This window comes from Podarcis liolepis (assembly GCF_965112155.1).
Source record: "Podarcis liolepis genome assembly, chromosome: 18".
Classification (NCBI taxonomy): domain Eukaryota; kingdom Metazoa; phylum Chordata; class Lepidosauria; order Squamata; family Lacertidae; genus Podarcis; species Podarcis liolepis.
Genome location: NC_139572.1, coordinates 9,741,141 through 9,760,069, shown reverse-complemented (window position 1 = coordinate 9,760,069; position 18,929 = coordinate 9,741,141). Strand labels below are relative to the sequence as shown.

The 18,929-nt window shown below is 49.9% G+C and overlaps 1 protein-coding gene across 4 annotated transcripts in view; it reads left to right on the top strand.

The window, feature by feature from the left end:
- The window catches only part of BTBD2 (BTB domain containing 2), a 25,424-nt gene extending 6,495 nt beyond the window's left edge, over positions 1 to 18,929 (top strand). For 2 of the 4 annotated variants that reach the window (XM_083483919.1, XM_083483916.1), the window contains exons 2-9: positions 2,162 to 2,281; positions 4,509 to 4,665; positions 5,459 to 5,564; positions 7,508 to 7,705; positions 12,027 to 12,219; positions 13,872 to 13,959; positions 14,652 to 14,798; positions 16,894 to 18,929. In XM_083483919.1, coding sequence (XP_083340045.1) covers positions 2,162 to 2,281; positions 4,509 to 4,665; positions 5,459 to 5,564; positions 7,508 to 7,705; positions 12,027 to 12,219; positions 13,872 to 13,959; positions 14,652 to 14,798; positions 16,894 to 17,055 — 1,171 coding nt within the window. In that variant the 3' untranslated portion in view covers positions 17,056 to 18,929. Of the gene's footprint in view, positions 1 to 2,161; positions 2,282 to 4,508; positions 4,666 to 5,458; positions 5,565 to 7,507; positions 7,706 to 12,026; positions 12,220 to 13,871; positions 13,960 to 14,651; positions 14,799 to 15,162; positions 15,252 to 16,893 lie in introns of all 4 variants that reach the window. The other 2 variants (XM_083483918.1, XM_083483917.1) reach the window with 2 other exon arrangements.

Here is an 18,929-nt window from a genome sequence, read left to right as displayed (position 1 = left end):
GAGCTGCTGCAAGCCAGTGTAGGCCCTACTGAGCTATAAGGCTGATTCTTAGGTTCCCATGAGGTCGCAAATGCATCCTTGCTGGACTGTGTTGCTGTCTTATGCTATTGATTTTGTTTTTATGAATTATGGATCTCACTAGGATTATCAGATTGCATTATGCTGTGGGATTATATTTAATGGGAAGCAGGCTAGAAACAAAATGAGTTTGCTTATTCCTGATGCACCTGCAGGCAGAGCTGTAAGCTAGCAAGGAGTGAGCTCCGATTCTGGCATCTTAGAGGTTCCGAGTTGTGGCTGGTTACACACTTACTCCCCAAAACTAGGGGGAAACTTGCCCTGGAAATATGCCACCATAATTCTAAATTACCTAGGTCCACTGATAGCTTTATTAGGAGGGCGCATGCAGAAAGGCCCCAGGAAAGATGCGGCCAGTCTGCGTCCGGCTTGCTGCTTGCTTTTGTTACAGAACTATTTGTTATTGGGCAGATAAATTGGTTGATTTCGAACCACAAGGATGTTCATTCCGAGCGTCTGGTTGTTCCTGGCTTTGGGCAAGAAAAATGATCCAGGCTTCAGGTGGAATGGATTAATTTCTACAAGCGTTTTACGTCATGCGTTCTCTGAGCAAGCATGTCTCCTAATTGGTTGCTGTAGCAGTTAAAAGCATACAGTGGTGCCCCGCAAGACGAATGCCTCGCAAGACGATAAACCCGCTAGACGAAAGGGTTTTCCGTTTTTCGATGCGCTTCGCAAGACGAATTTCCCTATGGGCTTGCTTCGCAAGACGAAAACGTCTTCCGAGTCTTGCGATTTTTTTTGCTCCCCCCTTTTTTCTAAGCCGCTAATAGCCTTTTAGCCGCTAAGCCTTTAATAGCCGCTAAACCGCTAATAGCACTAATCCGCTAATCCGCTAATAGGGTTGCTTCGCAAGACGAAAAAACCGCTAGACGAAGAGACTCGCGGAACGGATTATTTTCGTCTTGCGAGGCACCACTGTATCTGTTTGCAAATAGAGCTTTTGTAGTGCCCAGGAGCATAATAAAAAAAAACCATTTGATCTTGCAAGCTCCTGTGCCCTTTTACACTGTGGAACTGATACCTGCTTAGTGTCAGGGCAGCAATTGTGTTCTGAAAGGTTTCTGCCTGGTTCTCTCTCCCTCTCCCTCCGCGTGTTAAGGACACTAAGCAAGACCATTGCCTTGAAGGTGGAGGGTCCAGAACTTTGCAGAAGCAAAGGCTGGTAGCTGCACATGGCAGATGCATGTTGCTCCCGTGTTTAGATGAAGTAAAAGCCTGTTGGGTTTTACTTAAGTTCTTAATGCAGTCTAAATATTCATAACTTGCACTGTAAAACAAACAAACAATTTATTCTGCCATTAATTACAATGCTTGAATTTGGAAGTCATGTTTTTATTCGTGCTTTGTTCTTTTACGTTGAAAAAGCACCTTTTGACAGCCTGTTTGAAGGGACGCGGGTGGCGCTGTGGGTAAAACCTCAGTGCCTAGGACTTGCCGATCACATGGTCGGCGGTTCGAATCCCCGCGACGGGGTGCGCTCCTGTCGTTCGGTCCCAGCGCCTGCCAACCTAGCAGTTCGAAAGCACCCCCGGGTGCAAGTAGATAAATAGGGACCGCTTACCAGTGGGAAGGTAAACGGCGTTCCGTGTGCTGCGCTGGCTCGCGAGATGCAGCTTGTCCCGCTGGCCACGTGACCTGGAAGTGTCTGCGGACAGCGCTGGCTCCCGGCCTATAGAGTGAGATGGGCACACAACCCTAGAGTGTGGCAAGACTGGCCCGTACGGGCAGGGGTACCTTTACCTTTACTTTTGAAGGACTAAAGAGCGTAGTTTTCAATACATTTGTGTAACATCCTGGTATCACATGGTTGTTAGGGTGCCTGATAAGTTGATAACAACCACAATGTAAATAAACCTGATCTAAGTCTGTTCCTTTTTTTTTAAGCATCATTTTTATTACTCTGTTGTGTGAGCTGTGCACCAGAGGTTCTGAGGAGGAAGACTAACTTCAGGGCAGCGCACTGTGCAATACAGTTATAGCAAAATCTTAATTTGTGGTTCTTGTTGTGGGGAATGGACGAGATTCAGAGTGCAATCCAGTCAATGCCGGAACCCTCTTGTTTGTTCTTTCCAAATGTCAGGTTTGTGCTGGCTGTGGGCAGTGCGGTCTTTGATGCCATGTTCAATGGAGGGATGGCTACAACGTCCTCCGAGATAGAACTACCCGACGTGGAACCGGCTGCTTTCCTTGCTTTGCTGAAGTAAGCCCCCGCTTCCTCAGGAGGAACACAATTCTCCAAAGAAACACCAGGCAATCACTCTCCAGGGGCTGGATTCTAACAGCGGAGCGCTTGCTTCCCTTCTGCTTTTTTAAAATTTATTTTTAAAGCCACTAGCTCTCATGGTTAAATAGAAATTTTGGGGGAGGATTCTCAAGACGCCAAGCCTTCAGGTTCTGTGCAACACCTTAAAGTGGCCTCCTGCCCCACAGCTGGCCTTTGCTTTTCTGTTGAAGTTCTCTTTTCCATCTCCCTCCTTCCTGTAAGTCCTTGAGCAGATTAAACCCTTTTCTCTTACAAGGCAGCAGGGCTGCGCTTCTGAGACCTGGGCAGCCTTAAGAGCCCGGAGATTTGTCTTTAAGTTTGTCCCTTTACCACTGGGCCTGCCTTCGCCAACATGGTGACCTCCAGGCATTGGTTGGGGCTGATGGGAGTTGTAGGGACCCCAAAGGGTCTTCCATTCTGACCCCCTGCAGTGCAGGAATCTCAACTAAAGCATCCAGGACACAGGGCCAGCCAGCCTCTGCTTAAAAATCTCCAAGGAAGGTGAGTCCACCACCTCCACTGTGGAGCAGCTCTTAACATCAGAAAGTTTCTCCTGATGTTGAGTCGTAATCTCCTTTCTTGGTTCTTTGGGTCTTCCCCTCCAGAGCAGGAGAAAACAAGCTGGCTCCCTCTTCCATGCAACAGCCCTGCAGATATTGGAAGATGGCTCTCATCTCTTTTCTCAGTCTCCTCTTTTCCAGACTAAACATGCCCAGCTCTCTCAACCGTTCCTGATAAGAGAAGCTCCCTGATTCACTCCATGGCATCAGCAGCCAGGGGGTGAGGAAAAGACCCTGAGTCTGAAATCCTGGAGAGCTTCCAGTCAGTGTAGACAATACTAAGTTAGACAGAACCAGCCTCCTGACTCTGTATGAGGTAGCTTCCTGCTTTACTAGAACGGAGATTTTTGTGGGTGAGAGAGTTTTAATGAACATTTCAGCGCCAATGTTTTTGGCTGCAGTCCAGAAGGAGTTTGTTTTATTTCCTTTATTGTTTATTTCTGCAGTTTGTCGGTCCTCCTTTGTCATGTTGACCTGACCCCCTAGGGCAGTTTCCAACAGTTCGCTAAGTACAATAAACACCTAAAAATGTAACGGTTGTTAAAAGCAATCCAACTAATAAAACAAGCGTAGACATACAGCGTAAAAGCAAATAAGAGTACGTTACTCCCAGGGGGTGGATTGTGTGTGTGTGTTTGTGTAGCTCGTGGAAACCGAGCTTTTAAATAACCCATGGAAAGCCAGACTGAATCAAGTGAATATACCGTATTTTTTGCACCATAACACTCACTTTTTTCCTCCTAAAAAGTAAGGGGAAATGTCTGTGTGTGTTATGGAGGGAATGCCTACGGGTGGCATGCCTACGGATTTTCCTTCTCTAAAAACTATGTGCGTGTTATGGTCGGGTCCGTGTTATAGAACGAAAAATACGGTACTTCTTAAAAACAAAAGTTGAAGGTCCAGGTTTGTTTGAGATGCAGTATGGTGTAGTGGTTAGAGTGCCAAACTCGGTCTGAGGATAGCCAGGTACAAATTGCATCGCACCCTTTTAGTCACAAAACCTTGCCAGGTTCAGTTTGAGTAAGTCACTACCTCTCAGGCTAACATTATCCTGACACCCAACCTTGAGAGTTGAAATGGAGGAGGAGTACAGTATTATGCTCTTTGGAAGCAGATATTATTATTATTATTATTATTATTATTATTATTATTATTATTATTATTATTATTATTATTACCCCGCCCCTATGGCTGGGTCTCCCCAGCCACTCTCGGCAGCTTCCATCACATACAAAAACATAACAAAACAAGCTATAAATGTTATTTAGCAAGTACGCATACCTGCCCTGCCCAGCCTAGCATGCTCTCCGCTCAGGGAGGTCCATCTTTAATTTTTAAAAAGAGGTTTCTAGCCCTCCTTGTGCCTGAAAATTGCAAGAAAGAGGAGGCAGACACCCCCAGGCTTCTGATGGTGTGCTATGACTGGGCTGCTGCTGAGTCAGGTGCAAAATGGAGACCCCCCCCCAACCTCCCATTTATGGGCACGGAGAGCCCTTCATACCTAACAGCTAACTTATTCCATGCTAGTGCTGTACCTTGAGTCAAAATCCTTGTTTTTAATTGCAGCAGTGCTTTCTTCCTGCCCTCCCTGCTCTCGCTCCTAGGTTTCTCTATTCTGATGAGGTTCAGATAGGGCCGGAGACCGTGATGACGACCCTTTACACCGCTAAGAAGTACGCCGTCCCCGCGCTCGAAGCCCACTGTGTGGAGTTCCTCAAGAAGAACCTCAGGGCAGATAACGCCTTCATGCTCTTAACGCAGGTATGCTGGCACAGGAGGTTCTGTGCTGGCAGGGGCTGTTGCGAGTGGTGGTCCCAACTGATCTGGAGGGCGTTGGAAAAGGTGGTGTAGGCTGTGCCGGCTAGCCTCAGCTGCCCCCCAGTTCTTTGCTGAGACAATGCCTTTCAAACTCTATGGGGAAAGGTTCGTTGGGAACTTCTTAGTTCAGAGAAGATAATGTCAATTATTATTATTATTTTATTATTTATACCCTGCTCATCCAGCTGGGTTGCCCCAGCCACTCTGGGCGGCTTCAGACACATATGAAAACATAGTAAAACATCAAACATTAAAAACTTCCCAATACAGAGCTGCCTTCAGGTGTCTTTTAAAAATTGTGTAGTTCTTTATCTCCTTGACATCTGATGAGAGGGGCTGTTCCACAGGGTGGGTGCCACCACTGAGAAGGCCCTCTTGCTTGGGTTCCCTGTAACTTCACTTCTCGCAGTGAGAGAACCCCCAGAAGACCCTCAGAGGAGGACCTCAGTGTCTTGGCTGAGTGTTGGGGGTAGAGACTCTCTTTCAGGTATACTGGGCCGAGGCTATTTAGGGCTTTAAAGGTCAGCACCAACACTTTGAATTGTGCTTGGAAACGGACTAGGAGGCATTGAAGATCCTTTAGGACCAGAGTTATATGGTCCGGGCGGCCACTCCCAGTCATCAGTCTAGCTGCCGCATTCTGGCTGCTGCCCTCCATAGAGTTACCCCCTCCACACACATTTTAATTAACCTTGTATATTTTTATTTCACTTGCTGGCTGATGGCTGTCTTTCAGGCCAGACTCTTCGATGAGCCCCAGCTGGCAAGCCTTTGCCTGGAAAACATAGATAAGAACACATCTGACGCCATCAACGCAGAAGGCTTCACAGATATTGACCTTGGTGAGTCGTCTGCTTTGCAGGCTCGGTGGGGATCGTAGCGCCGGTCGGTTGCTTGGATAATTCTCTGTACTGCTTGGGTTCTGGCTTCCTGAAGGGCTGGAATTGAGCCTGTGTGAATAAAGGAAAAGGCAGGGGACGCTGTACGAATGCTCCTTGAGCATTTTCAAATTCATGATACGGGTTTTTATTATTAAAAAAAAGAGACACACACCAACCCCCAAGTTGCTAGTCCCTATGGCTGCAAAATATGCTGCCAAACAGTTCCTGCAACACCCAGCAGGGAGAAGTAGCAGAATAAGACTTCCAGCAAAGGGGGGGGGGAGTTCTTGCTGTGCCCCTGGGCAGATGTGCATAATTACAAATCTGATTCCTGCAGATTGGCACAGCAGTTCATGGTTGTTGTGTTGTGTGCTGGTGTGTGCATTTGCTGTTTTGGATACAAGCCTTTGAGGGTCCCAAGTTGATCCCAGAAACAACCGATTGAGGCTGTGCCAATTTGCGTCTGAGCTGAAGCGCCCCATTGGGCTGGCAGTGGGGAAACTCAGCATGATTGAATGCTCCAGCGTACAATATGTTGTTTAAAGTTATTCCTGCACATAGAAAGTTTGTGCATCAAGGGTTTTGGCCTTGCCATATCCCTACACCCTACTTTTCTATGTGCATTATGCGTCTTGTTTATTCTTTATTTTAAATGCATGCAGGAGCATTTAAGCATGCAAGTTTGAAGCAAAACGACACGTAAGCCAGGAGACAAACCCCATTGGTCGGTATTTTGTGTCCCAGCTAAGTTGGTCTCTGCGTCAGGCGGCAGAGAGGACATTCTGTCCTTCCGTCTTCCACCAGCCCAATGCCACAATGCCCATTGTCTGGCACACACAGGATGCTTGCCAACAGAGGTCTCGTTTGTGCTGCTACATTCCTCCCAAGCCTCGCAGGAGGAAAAGGGCGAGTGGGAACAGGGCAGGGCAGCCAACAGTAGCAGCGGAGGCTGGCTTGCCCCACGTGCGGCCTTCCTTCTTCCGTCACGGCGTACCTCTGCATACGTGCAGAGACTGATCCGTGCAGATTTGAGCCCTGGTTCTTCATCTGTGGCAGCGATCATCAGGCTGCTTTGGGGGGAAGTTCTGGTCTTCTTGGCAAGGGGATCAGATTGAGAGAGCCAAGCTCCCCGCTAGAACAGCCAGCCTTTGCTGTGTCGGGAGTGTTGCTGCTGCAACTCTCTGAGCTTCCTGTCCCTCTGACCTGGTGATACTTCAGCTTCACCCAACAAGGTGCTTGACTTGTTAGCTCGGGTGTCCCAGGGTGTTGCTGTACTACAACTCCCATTGTCCATAGCCAGCTCAGGGATGGCAGGAATTTTACCCCCAGTGGGGTTTTGGGACAGGTCTGGAGAGTACGTGCTCAGGTCGGAGCACTGAGCTAGACAGGACCTGGCCTTTGCCCTCACGCGAGAGCTGCATTTGCCCCAGAATTCTCTGCGACTCAGAGCAGTTGGCTCAGTTTGTGAAACTTTCCTCAAAGCTGCCTTTCAGAAACCAGTGAACCTCCCAGGTTCCTTCCTTTCCTGGATGAAATGGCAATGAAAACAGCTCCATGCCGTCCCCGTTTGCCCTAATGTGTGGATAAGGGAGCCTGTGACCCTTCAGGGGGTGCCAGTTCCCAGAAGCCCCAGCGTTGTCAGTGGTCGGGATGATGGGAGTTGGAGTCCCGTCAGCATCATAGATGTTGCAAGAAAGAAATAGCATTCCTTCTGCGTGCAAGAAATGGGAACATGCCTCTTCTCAGATTAGGGATGAGGAACAACCGTGAGCTGGCAGCTGGTGTGGGTGACGGAAATAGCTGCCCAGCAACATTGTGGAGAGCTGTTGCTGCCCCTCTTCCCTGCCCTCAAGCCCTATATCGCCGGGGCCTGCAGCTGACGCCCCACTCTCCTTGCCCGACAGATACACTGGTGGCTGTCCTGGAGAGGGACACCCTTGGCATCCGCGAGGTGCGCCTCTTCAACGCGGTGGTCCGGTGGTCAGAGGCCGAGTGCCAGCGGCAGCAGCTGCAGGTGGTCCCAGAAAACAAGCGGAAAACTCTAGGCAAAGCCCTCTCCCTCATCCGCTTCCCCTTGATGACCATCGAGGAGTTCGCAGCGGGTAAGCGGGGAGCCCTTCTTGAAATCCAGGGGGTCTGGAGACTTAGCGACTGAATGTCACAGGACCCTAAGCGGCCGTGTATCCCAAGTCCAGGGTGTCCGCCCTGGAGCCCTTTCAAGCCCTGCCCAGGATTGAACCCGGGACTTTCTGTTACTGAAGAGCGGAGTCCCCTTTTGGACCACTTAAGGGAATATCATAGCTGAATGAAGTCGCAAGCAGGATTCAAAATATAAGCAGCAGAAGGGAAAGACGCCGATTGCAATAGTGGAAATAACTGTGGGGTGTAAATGTGTCACGTAATGCAGCAGAAAAAAAAGGGTGGGAACAAAAACATCATGGAGTTAAGGGTTAAGGAAAATAAGTATTAAAGTTGGAAGTTTTTTTAAAAAGAAATTCTGAAATTTAATAAAAAAGTAATATAAAAAAGAGCCTGGGACCTTCTGGAAAGCAGGTGCTCTACTGCCAAACTCTGGGGTCCTTCCCCTAAATTTAAATTAAGATTCTAGTCCTCATGGTCATCCATAAAAGGCCAGATTAAACAGGAACAGAGGTAGCTGCCTTTTGCCGAATCAGACCTTTGGCCCATCTAACTCAATATTGTCCACACTGACTGGCAGTGGCTCTCCAGGGATTTGGGCAGGAAGTCCTTTTCAGACCCACCTGGGGGAGCCTTCGGGGATTGAACCTTCTGCATGCAGACAGGGTGCTTGCTCTCTTTCACAGAGCAATGGCTAGTCCTGAGTCGCCCTGTGGATTATTTCACTGGAAGCTGTTTTGGCCCACTCCCCTTCTCCCCAAAGCTGCTTGCGAATAAATACAAGCCATTAAAATAAATGTGCAGAGTTATGTGTGCTGCCAGCTCGCGCAGCCCCACAAATGCCTCCTGGGAACAAAGAGGCACTTTTGCCGCTCGCTGTGGAGGGCAAATATCGAGGGGGAAGCCAGGCAGTGATGTGGAGCAGAAAATATTCCTCTGCTGCCGCCGTTTTTTTCCCCATGGGAAAATTCAGTTTCTAAAAAAACGGATTACAGTAGTAACACAATGGAAACTACAGTAGTCAAACTGGTTAGTTTCCATGTTATAATGAACGGCCTCTTTTAAAGATCTCTTGCAGGCTTCTCATGAACACCTGGTTGGCCCAGCGGGAGGGCAGGATGCTGAATCACGTCCCAACTGATTTTGAGGCAGCGTCGGGAAGTTTTCCAATTTATTCCCGCCCCCCCTTGAAAACCCACATCAGTGGGGCTGGCTCCGGAGGGCAGCTTGAGGTGCTGTGACAGAAGGGCTCGGGATGCTTGCAAGAACCAGAGGGTTCAGCGGATTGGGCATAGCGCCCCCTTCTCTCTCTCTCTCTCCTTCCCCCCCCACCCCCCAGTCCCTGGTTGTTGATACAAGTTCATTGACTGGTTCATCAGCAAAAGTGAAAGGGTTTGTGGCTGGAACATGTAGGAATGTGTAGGACAGTTGGTGTTGATAACTCCCAACGTTGCAGTTTTGATCCCCTCATGGTCCCTTCCAGATCTGCGATTCTGTTGTTCTATTTATTGCATCTACATCCCACATTTTCTCCCGAGAAGCACATGCTTCTCCCTCCTCCTCATTTAATCCCCACAGGGGATTAACTGCAAGGGAAGTTAGGCTGAGAAGCAGTTACTGGCTGCAAGATCTGCTCTGTGAGCTTCATGGCCAAGCGGGAATTCGAACCCTGGTCTCCCAGATCTTATGCCACTAGACCACAGTGGCTGCTGCGAGGAAACTGTTAGCAAACCACAGTTCCCAGGATTACCTGGGGGAAATTGTGATGGTTCAAAGTGGTATAGGTAAAAGGTAAAGGGACCCCTGACCATTAGGTCCAGTCGTGGCTGACTCTGGGGTTGTGGCTCCCTCGCTTTATTGGCCGAGGGAGCCGGAGTACAGCTTCCGGGTCATGTGGCCAGCATGACTAAGCCGCTTCTGGCGAACCACAGCTGCGCATGGAAATGCCGTTTACCTTCCCGCTGGAGCGGTACCTATTCATCTACTTGCACTTTGACGTGCTTTCAAACTGCGAGGTTGGCAGGAGCAGGGACCGAGCAACGGGAGCTCACCCTGTCGCGGGGATTCGAACCGCCGACCTTTTGATCAGCAAGTCCTAGGTACTGTGGTTTAACCCACAGCGCCACCCGTGTCCCCAAAGTGGTATAAGAGTGCTGTAAATGTATATTGTGGATGCAGCACCCACGGGCTTGGTCCTGACCGGGTATTTTGCCAGCACGCGATGAGGCATCCTCGGCAGCCATTCTCCAGCCAAACATTCACACACGCTACTTGGGGGCGGAGAATGCAGCCTCTGCAGTCACAGTCTTTCTGAACAGACTAGCAGCTGTGCTGCCTCCACACCTTTCCCTCCAGAGCAAATATTTGCTGAAGGGCTTTGCGGCCAGGAACTGTTGGCAGCACCAAAAGCTGTGAAGCAACTGCCCCCCCCCCAGGTGGTGGATTTTGGATAAAGTGTGAGAGTGTATGATGTGGGCAGGAGGACACTGTCCATCATAGAATCACAGAATGGTAGAGCTGGAAGGGACCCCCTAAAGGTCATCCAGCCCAGCCCCCTGCAATGCAGGAATCTCAGCTCAAGCTTCTGGGACAGAGGGCCATTCCACCTCTGCGTTGAGGGGAAGGGCCATTGCTCAGCAGCAGAGCGTCTCCAGGTGGGATGGGAATGCCCCCTGTCTGAAGCAAAGTTGGAAGGACATCTAATTCAGGGATGGATAAGGCCAAGGGCCACATGACCTGAGGCACATGACAGTGGTGGGCGGGGCCAGACGCTAGTGTCTGTGCATACTACTACTACTAAGTTTATATGACTGGGTTACCCCAGGCATTCTGGGCAGTTTCCAGAAAATTAAAACACAGTGAAACATCACACATTTAAAACTTTTCCTATACAGAGCTGCCTTCAGATGTCTTCTAAAAGTCAGATAGTTGTTTATTTCTTTGACATCTGCTGGGAGGGCATTCCACAGGAGGTGCCACCACCGAGAAGGCCCTCTGCCTGGTTCCCTTTAATCTCACTTCTCACAGTGAGGGAACCACCAGAAGACATTCAAGTTGGACTTCAGTGTCTGGGCTGGACGATGGGGGTGGAGACGCTCCTTCAGGGCCATTTAGGGCTTGAAAGCTCAACACTTTCAGTTTCATTAGATGACCCCGATTTCTAGCAGTGCGGGAAAAGGAGAGGATCGTTTCTCCTGTCCTTATTTTCTTCATGTCGTGTTTCAGCTTTGTAAGCTCTTTCCTAGAAACATGGTAGCAGTGAATTGTAGTTTTGGAGTGGAGAGATATTATTATTTATTATTATTATTATTAGTAGTAGTATATTGCCGTATGCCTGCAGGTCTCAGGGCAGTTCCAACTATACTTGGATTTAGTTCCCCATAGCAATCTGCTCCGTGACCCTGAACAGTTGCCCAGACATGTTCTCCCTCTTCCTCTCTCGGGTAAGAACATCCTAAAGAGTCCTGCAGCTGGATCAGGGCGACAAGGGGTCCGCCTCGTCCAGCCTCCTGTTCCCACATTGGCCAACCAGATGCCTCAAGGGGAGCCCTCAAGCACGACCCGGGCGCAAGAGCAGCTCTCCTCTTTCGTGATTCTCAAACCCTGGTATTTGGAGGGATTTACTTCCTCCGACAGTTGGGAGAGAGTATGGATGCAGGAGCTCATAGCCATGATCACCTTCTCCTCTGTGAATATGTCTAATCCTTGTTTGAAGTCACCCTGGTTGGTGACCATCCCTGCGCCTGGCAGGAGCAAATCCCACAGTTTAAACTGCACAATTAAACTACAAAATTCCCCTCCTGAGTAACCTTGGCCAGATGTGACTTGGTTGTGACAATTCAATATTTTTACAGGTTGTTTTTTTTAAAAAAATGTAGTGCTTTATGTCTTGCGACTTGCTGTCATCTTAATCGATTATAGTCTAGTAAAGATTTGTTGCAATCATTGAAGGTCATTATTTAGTGAGAGTTTGAGAGTTAATTTTGCTGCGTAATATCATATTCCAAACGGATTACCGAACATTACATTATTCAATAGAAGCTGTTTATTTTTCATTACGACCTGCTTGCATCGGACAGGGCTGCTATAAGCCACGTGAGCTTCGTTGTGCATTTTGACGTTTCTTCGGCTTGTAAATGGCCTCGTGCAATGTGGAAAGGCAGCGTACAAATTAAAAGCAAAATGAAATTAAAAGAACAAGCGAGGGACCAAGTAAAAAAACCAGTAGACGTGGTATTGACGCTCACGCTGTCCTTGTTGATGTTTCCTGCTGCCTTTCCCCAGGGCCAGCTCAGTCGGGCATCTTGACCGACCGCGAAGTGGTCAGCCTGTTCCTGCACTTCACCGTCAACCCCAAGCCGCGGGTGGAGTTCATCGACCGCCCCCGCTGCTGCCTGCGTGGGAAGGAGTGTAGCATCAACCGCTTCCAGCAGGTGGAGAGCCGCTGGGGGTACAGTGGGACCAGCGACCGGATCAGGTGGGACCTGGGGCCCTGACGCCACTCACCTGCTCCCCAGCAGAGAGCCTTCTCCCGCGGCTTGTCCAGCTGGGCTGGGAGGGAGGCTTCTGCAACACCTGGAGCAGGCACCGGGGTTCCCCAGATCCTGGCGCCTTCCAGGCATTGCCAGACTACGACTCCCAGCAGTCAAGGGTGACGGGAGGCAGGAGTCCCAACGTCTGGAGCGTCCGAGGTTCTCCATCCCGGATTTAAAAAGCAGCATTTCCCTTAAGGTCCACAAATAGTAACACCTTAGAGGTCCTGGGCCCTAAAGAAGTCAGATTAGCCTCAGCCAGAGACAGGGCCTTTTCAGCACTGGCTCCGGCCTGGTGGAACGCTCTGCCTCATGAGACCAGGGCCCTGCAGGATCTGATTTATTTCTGTAGGGCCTGTAAGACAGAGTTGTTCCACCTGGCCTTTGGATTGGAAACAACTTGATCCCCTTCCCTTCTTTCCTTTTTTCTTTCTTCTTCTGTGATGGAACTCCTACTTGGGAACTTCCCTGGCTTTTTTCTGGCCCACGTAGGACCAGTCTGGATAGTTGGCCTTGGTGAAGACTTGACGTTTTCATCCCCCAAAAAGTTTTTGATTTGAATTCCTGCTGTAATGAGGCTGCATTTTAATGTTGTATTTTAATCTCGTTTTTAAGTTGTATTTCAATCAATTGTTTTTATACCGGTGTTTGCCGCCCTGGCTGGGGAGGGCGGGGTATAAATAAAATTTAATAGTAATAATAATAATACTGCAGGCAAGAGGTGAAAAAGCGCCTCTCCTGAGAACAGGGAATGTATCTTCTTAGACCGGGGGGGGGGGGGGGGAACCTGTCGCCCTCAAGGCAGTGTTTGAAATTCGTGAGGCACACTTTGCACCTGAATATTGGCCATTTGGAACCACGTGAAGATGCCTGGGCACTAGGATGGCTCCTGACATCTCCACCATCTGGGGATCAGGACCTGTTTTCACACACTAAGGCTCCATCCTGTAGAATTCTATCAGTTATATTTTATCCGCCCAATTGGAATGAATTTCAGCAACCAAAATGCTTTTTTCTGTGCGTCCTGAGCAGGAGCAAGGAACAGCGTTATAGCAAATTGTTGTCACTTGTCTTTGCTTCCCGCCCCCTGCCCTGCTCACGGTTGTGAATAATATCCCCACGTCCATGTCACCATTAGGAAAAAGAGGTCGGCATAGGCCAATATATATGTGGACTGTCCCTGGGTCAAGGGACTTTTCTTCTTTCAGTTCTCAAACTTTTTAAGATAGCTCCGAACCAGCCAGATGTTTAACTGAGAATCCACAGTCAGTCCCTCATTTTAAAAACAAGACCTTATAGCTGTCTTGCTCAAAAATGGCAACTAGACATTCCGTTTTGGCGACTGTAACCTTGATTTAAGGAGCCTTTTGGCACCCGGCGTATATATCTGAGTTTCTAACACTGCCTCCATGAGTTGCTGGGTTCCTCCTTTCGTTGGCCCCCGGCCACCTTGGCTGCCGTGTCAGGGATGCTGCGAGCAGGAGTCTGGTATCATCTGCGAGACCCCCAAGCCCACCCACCCCAACCTTCGCTTGCCTGTATCCAGCAGGATTCTTCTGTGCTTGATCTTCTGTACTTTCCCTCTCCAACCCTCCAGGTTCTCTGTCAACAAAAGGATATTTATCGTCGGATTTGGGTTGTACGGATCCATCCACGGCCCAACAGATTATCAAGTAAATATACAGGTAGAGAACTCTCCAGGTTTTGACTTGGGGCAGGGGCGGGCGAGGTGGGGCAGGGACAAAGATCCGCGAAAGGGGCCAGGCAGGTGTACAGGTAAAAGGGGGATCTGCTGAGAAAGAGAGGAAGGGAGAGGGGCGTAACTGGCTCCCATCTGCTTTTCCGTCCGTCCACCAACCGATGGTTGTTGAGGAAATGTGGTACCCAGGGATGGAAGGCAGTGGAGGGAAGTTTTCCCACTAATACTTTTTAGATGCTTGTTTTTGAAGAAGAGTGGGGCATCCAGTGGCTGAGTGGAAGATCCCATAGCAAAGGAAAAACCCTGGAAAATCCAGGGTGGGTTGACTTTTACTTTTAAAAATATTTCATGTTGTTAAAAACAACTGTATGTGTCAGAGTGCATACTGCAGAGCAGACAGCTTTGGTGAGAGTTTCCAAAAGCTGTGGGTCTCCGGCTGCTTTTGGACTAAAACTCCCATCCTCCCTAGCTAGCAGGATCCATGGTCAGGGATGATGGGAATCGTAGTCCCAAAACAGCTGGAGGGCCAAGTTTGGGAAGCCCAGGGCTTGGTGGACTCGGAGTTCTGATTCCGTAGGCCAGGGAGAGGAGTTTACATCTTCATTTGCAGAGGTGTCGTGAGTTTAAAAGGTTTCCCTTTCTTTCTCTTTTTCTCTTTCTCCACTGCCTGCCCCCCAGATTATTCACACCGACAGCAACACAATCCTTGGCCAGAATGACACCGGCTTCAGCTGCGATGGGTCTTCCAACACTTTCCGGGTCATGTTTAAAGAGCCCGTTGAGATCTTGCCCACAGTCAGCTACACAGCCTGTGCCACCTTGAAGGTAACTCGGCACGGGGGGCTGGGGGGGGGGGGAGATTTTTCTGTCCTTCAGGGAGAGTGTGCAAACATTCCCGGTCCTTTTATATTTGGTTTTGAAGACGTGCTTTGTCCTGGCTGGGGAAGGTGAGGAGGAGGGGGACCGCCACAGTCCACCAAGGCTGGTCTTGTGGCTCACTAGCTGCCTGCTCCTTTATTTTATTTTAAAATTCCATTTATTATTCCATCTATATCCACATCTTTTGTACAAGCTTCTTGCTGCTCCTCTCCATTTGATCCTCACAACAAACCTGCAAGGTGGGTTTGGCTGAGAGACGGTGACTAGCCCCAAATCACCCATTTCTGTGGTTTTGTTCTTGTTTTCGTAGTCTTGGGCGAGTAGAATGGCAAGTGGGCTGCTAACGGTGTTAGAAACTCGAATATATAAGCCAATCGCCAAAGGGTACCTTAAACTGAGGTATGTCTAGGTGCCTAACCCCCTCCCCCCCGATGGTGTTTGTATAGTGGTAATAGTTGTTTTCATTTCATATCTATACCGCTTTATATTGTAAAGTAAAAATCCCAAAGCGGTTGACAACACATTAAAGCATCAAATAAAACATTCCAGAATAAAACAAATTCAAATTTCAAGGAAAATCTTTCAGATCCTTCTGTAAGTGACATTTTGCTTTCTGTCTATTTATTTATTTACCTACTTAATTATAGGGCTTCCCCCTAGCAGAAGGGCTCTAGGAAGGCAGGGTGGCAGAGTGGTTAGAGTGTCAGACCTGGGAGATCAGGGTTCAAATCCCCACTCAGTCCTGGAGCTCCCTGGGTGACCCTGGAGTCAGTCCCAGCCTCTTAGCCCGCCTCACAGGGTCATCGTAAGGATTAACATGGGGGGGGGGGTTTAAAGCGTGCAATCCTTGGAGAAAAAGGTGGGAGTTAAATGCAAAAAAATTCAGCTCTTCTGCAGACCTGCTTAAGGAAGCTGGAGGGGCAGCCAGGTGGAGATGTCAGTAGCCCACCTGGTGCCCAGAGATCTCCATAGGGTCGCAGCTGGACTTGCGCCAGTCACAAAACGTGCCTGGTGCTTGGGCAATTTCTAACAGTGGTTCCTAAATGTCCCCCCCCCAACATGGGCCACGCTTTACGGCTAGTGGACTGTTCAGCCCCAACATCAGACGCAGGTCTCTCTTGTGTGGGGGGTTGCCAGCCTTGTAATTGCTCAGGTCAAAATCGCAGCTGTGGAGCTCACTAACCTAAACAGCCTCGGTCCAGTATACCTGAAGGAGTGTCTCCACCTCCATCGTTCTGCCCAGACACTGAGATCCAGCGCCGAGGGCCTTCTGGCGGTTTCCTCATTGCGAGAAGCCAAATTACAGGGAATCAGGCAGAGGGCCTTCTCGGTAGTGGCACCCGCCCTGTGCAGCACCCTCCCACCAGATGTCAAAGAGAAAAATAACTACCAAACTTCGAAAGGTCGGCGGTTCGAATCGCTGCAGCGGGGTGCGCTCCCGCCGCTCGGTCCCAGCGCCTGCCAACCTAGCAGTTCGAAAGCACCCCCGGGTGCAAGTAGATAAATAGGGACCGCTTACTAGCGGGAAGGTAAACGGCGTTCCGTGTGCTGCGCTGGCTCGCCAGATGCAGCTTGTCACACTGGCCACGTGACCCGGAAGTGTCTGCGGACAGCGCTGGCTCCCGGCCACTAGAGTGAGATGAGTACACAACCCTAGAGTCGGACACGACTGGCCCGTACGGGCAGGGGTACCTTTACCTTTAAAGGCAGCCCTGTTTAGGGAAGCTTTTAATGTTTAATAGGTTATTGTATTTTAGTGTTTTGTTGGAAGCCGCCCAGAGTGGCTGGGGTATAAATAATAAATTATTATTATTATTATTATAACCTCAGCTTTGGGGGGCTTTAAAAAGAGGTTTGGACAGATTTGTGGCAAAGAAATCTATTGATGGCCTCGGAAAATGCCTCCGAAAACCGCAGGAGGGGAGAATTGCTCTTGTGCTTTGAGTCCTGTGTGAGGGATTATCCCTGGGGCCTCTGGTCGGCCACTGAGAGCAGGATGACTGCAAGACTGCTTACATGCTCTCTCCCTTCTCTCTCCCAGGGCCCCGATTCCCACTACGGCACCAAAGGGCTCCGCAAAGTGATCCACGAGTCGCCGACGACGGGTGCCAAGACCTGCTTCACCTTCTGCTATGCCGCCGGCAACAACAACGGCACGTCCGTGGAGGACGGACAGATCCCCGAGATCATCTTCTACACATAGGGGCTGCCGCGGGGGGGATAGCTCGCTGCCGGGCGGACGGCCACGTGCTGCCCTCCTCCTCCCGCCTCATCTCTCCCCCTTCATTGCCACCCCTTGCGTGTCCTTCCCAGCTGAAACCGCAGGCTGTCCTCTGCCGTGCTGGCAGGAGGGCTGCTAGCCGGGGCTGGGGGCCCAGCGGGGCCGACACCGGGAGCCCACTGACAGGACGATTCGCTGGCCTGAGTCGGGCCGGGACGGCGGCTAGCAGTTCCTTCTGCCCAGGCCGGCAGCTCGGCTCTACCATTGCATCGTGAACGTAGCCGCTTCTACATCCAGCTGTTGCAGTGGGGAGGCGGGGGCAGACTCGCTCTTGCGGATGGACAATCCCTGCCAAAGGAAGCCCCCCTCTGTGCCAGGATCAGGCTGGGCAGGGGGATGCGGCAGGGCAAGGAGGAAATGTGTTTCTGACGGCTTGTCACCTGGCAAGGCTTGACCCAGAACGCCCTTTCTGCAGGACCCTGGCCAGCCCAGGGTGATCCTGCCCTCGCCGGACAACTACCTTATCGTGTCACAGGACAGATTTTTTGGGGAGGGACTCGTCCCTGAACGCGAGGCAGTGAGGGTGATTCGCAGCCACAAAAAAACTTGCCTTGTTTGAAGAGTGGCTGCAGTCCCTGGACTCTGGTCGTCAATATGTTGCTTGCTGCTGCTGCTGCTAATAATAATAATATAGTGCAACTCAACAATGCATTTTACTCTTCTACGGTCTCCTTTTGAGTCTGGTTCCCATTCACAAGCTGGTGCCGTGACTGATCTGCTCGTTTGGGGGTTGGTTTTCGAGCTGGGAGCCGCCTTGCTAGGGCTTCAATGAGCTGAGTTTCCTGAAAACCCAGCAGAGGTTTAAGAATCCCCACCCCTAGAAAACCCTGGGCGTCTTGACGACCTGGCAGAAATGCATCAAACCTAGGCGGCTTTTGTGCTAAAGGTGGGATCCCCACCAGCACTGATTGGACAGTTCCTTTGCCCATCCCACCCCGTGAAATCTCCTGCCTGTGGAAACCTGTGAGCAACCTGCCTTGGGTACGCAGCTGTCATCCCCTGAACCCTAGCTCTGCTCGAAAGCTGGCGCTGCTGGGCTTCTTAAAAATAAATGCAAAAAGTTTCTTTGTGGTAGAGCACCCAGCGCAAGCCCCAATGTTTGTTACCTGCACTCGTGAGCCTCAATATGGCCAGTATGGATAATGGAGCCATTCCTCAGCTACGAGCTTCTCATCGGTGCAAAAGCCTTTGTGTGTCTCTGGCTTCTTGCGAAGAGTGCGCTAGTGCATGTTGCTGCAGAAGTGGCGCATCAATTTTGGAGGGGCTTTCGACTGCCTCTCCTCTTCATTTGCTCTCCACCCCCACCCCCCCTTCTTGAGCTGTGTACATAGACGCCCCCCCAGTCTGTATATAGAGATCACTGAATAGGTTCCAAGCACAGCTACTGACTTTTTGGGTGGCTGAGTAGCTTAAATTTAACTGCAGTTGCAGCAATCCCCCCCCCCAATTGGAATCTCACTAATGCGCCCTTCTTGGTTAAAGGATGTGCTGGGAATGGTGGTGTTTGTTCACACCAGCCAAAGGCAGAATCCTGTCCAGTTGATGGTTCTTGGGCCCTGGTGCGAATCCTGCCCTTCACAAACTCGCTTGCCCACCATGCCTAGCCCTCAACCTCTTGGAAGGTCCGACGCGCCTGGAAATTTGCTCATGTTAAATAAGACAGAAATATAATGAATGTATCAGATGTGCTATATATACATATTATATATATATATATATAATTTTCAGTGTTCACCCTGGTTTCTCTCTTTCTGATTTGTAAATAGGAAACCCAATAAAAGGCAGGTTGTCTTTCA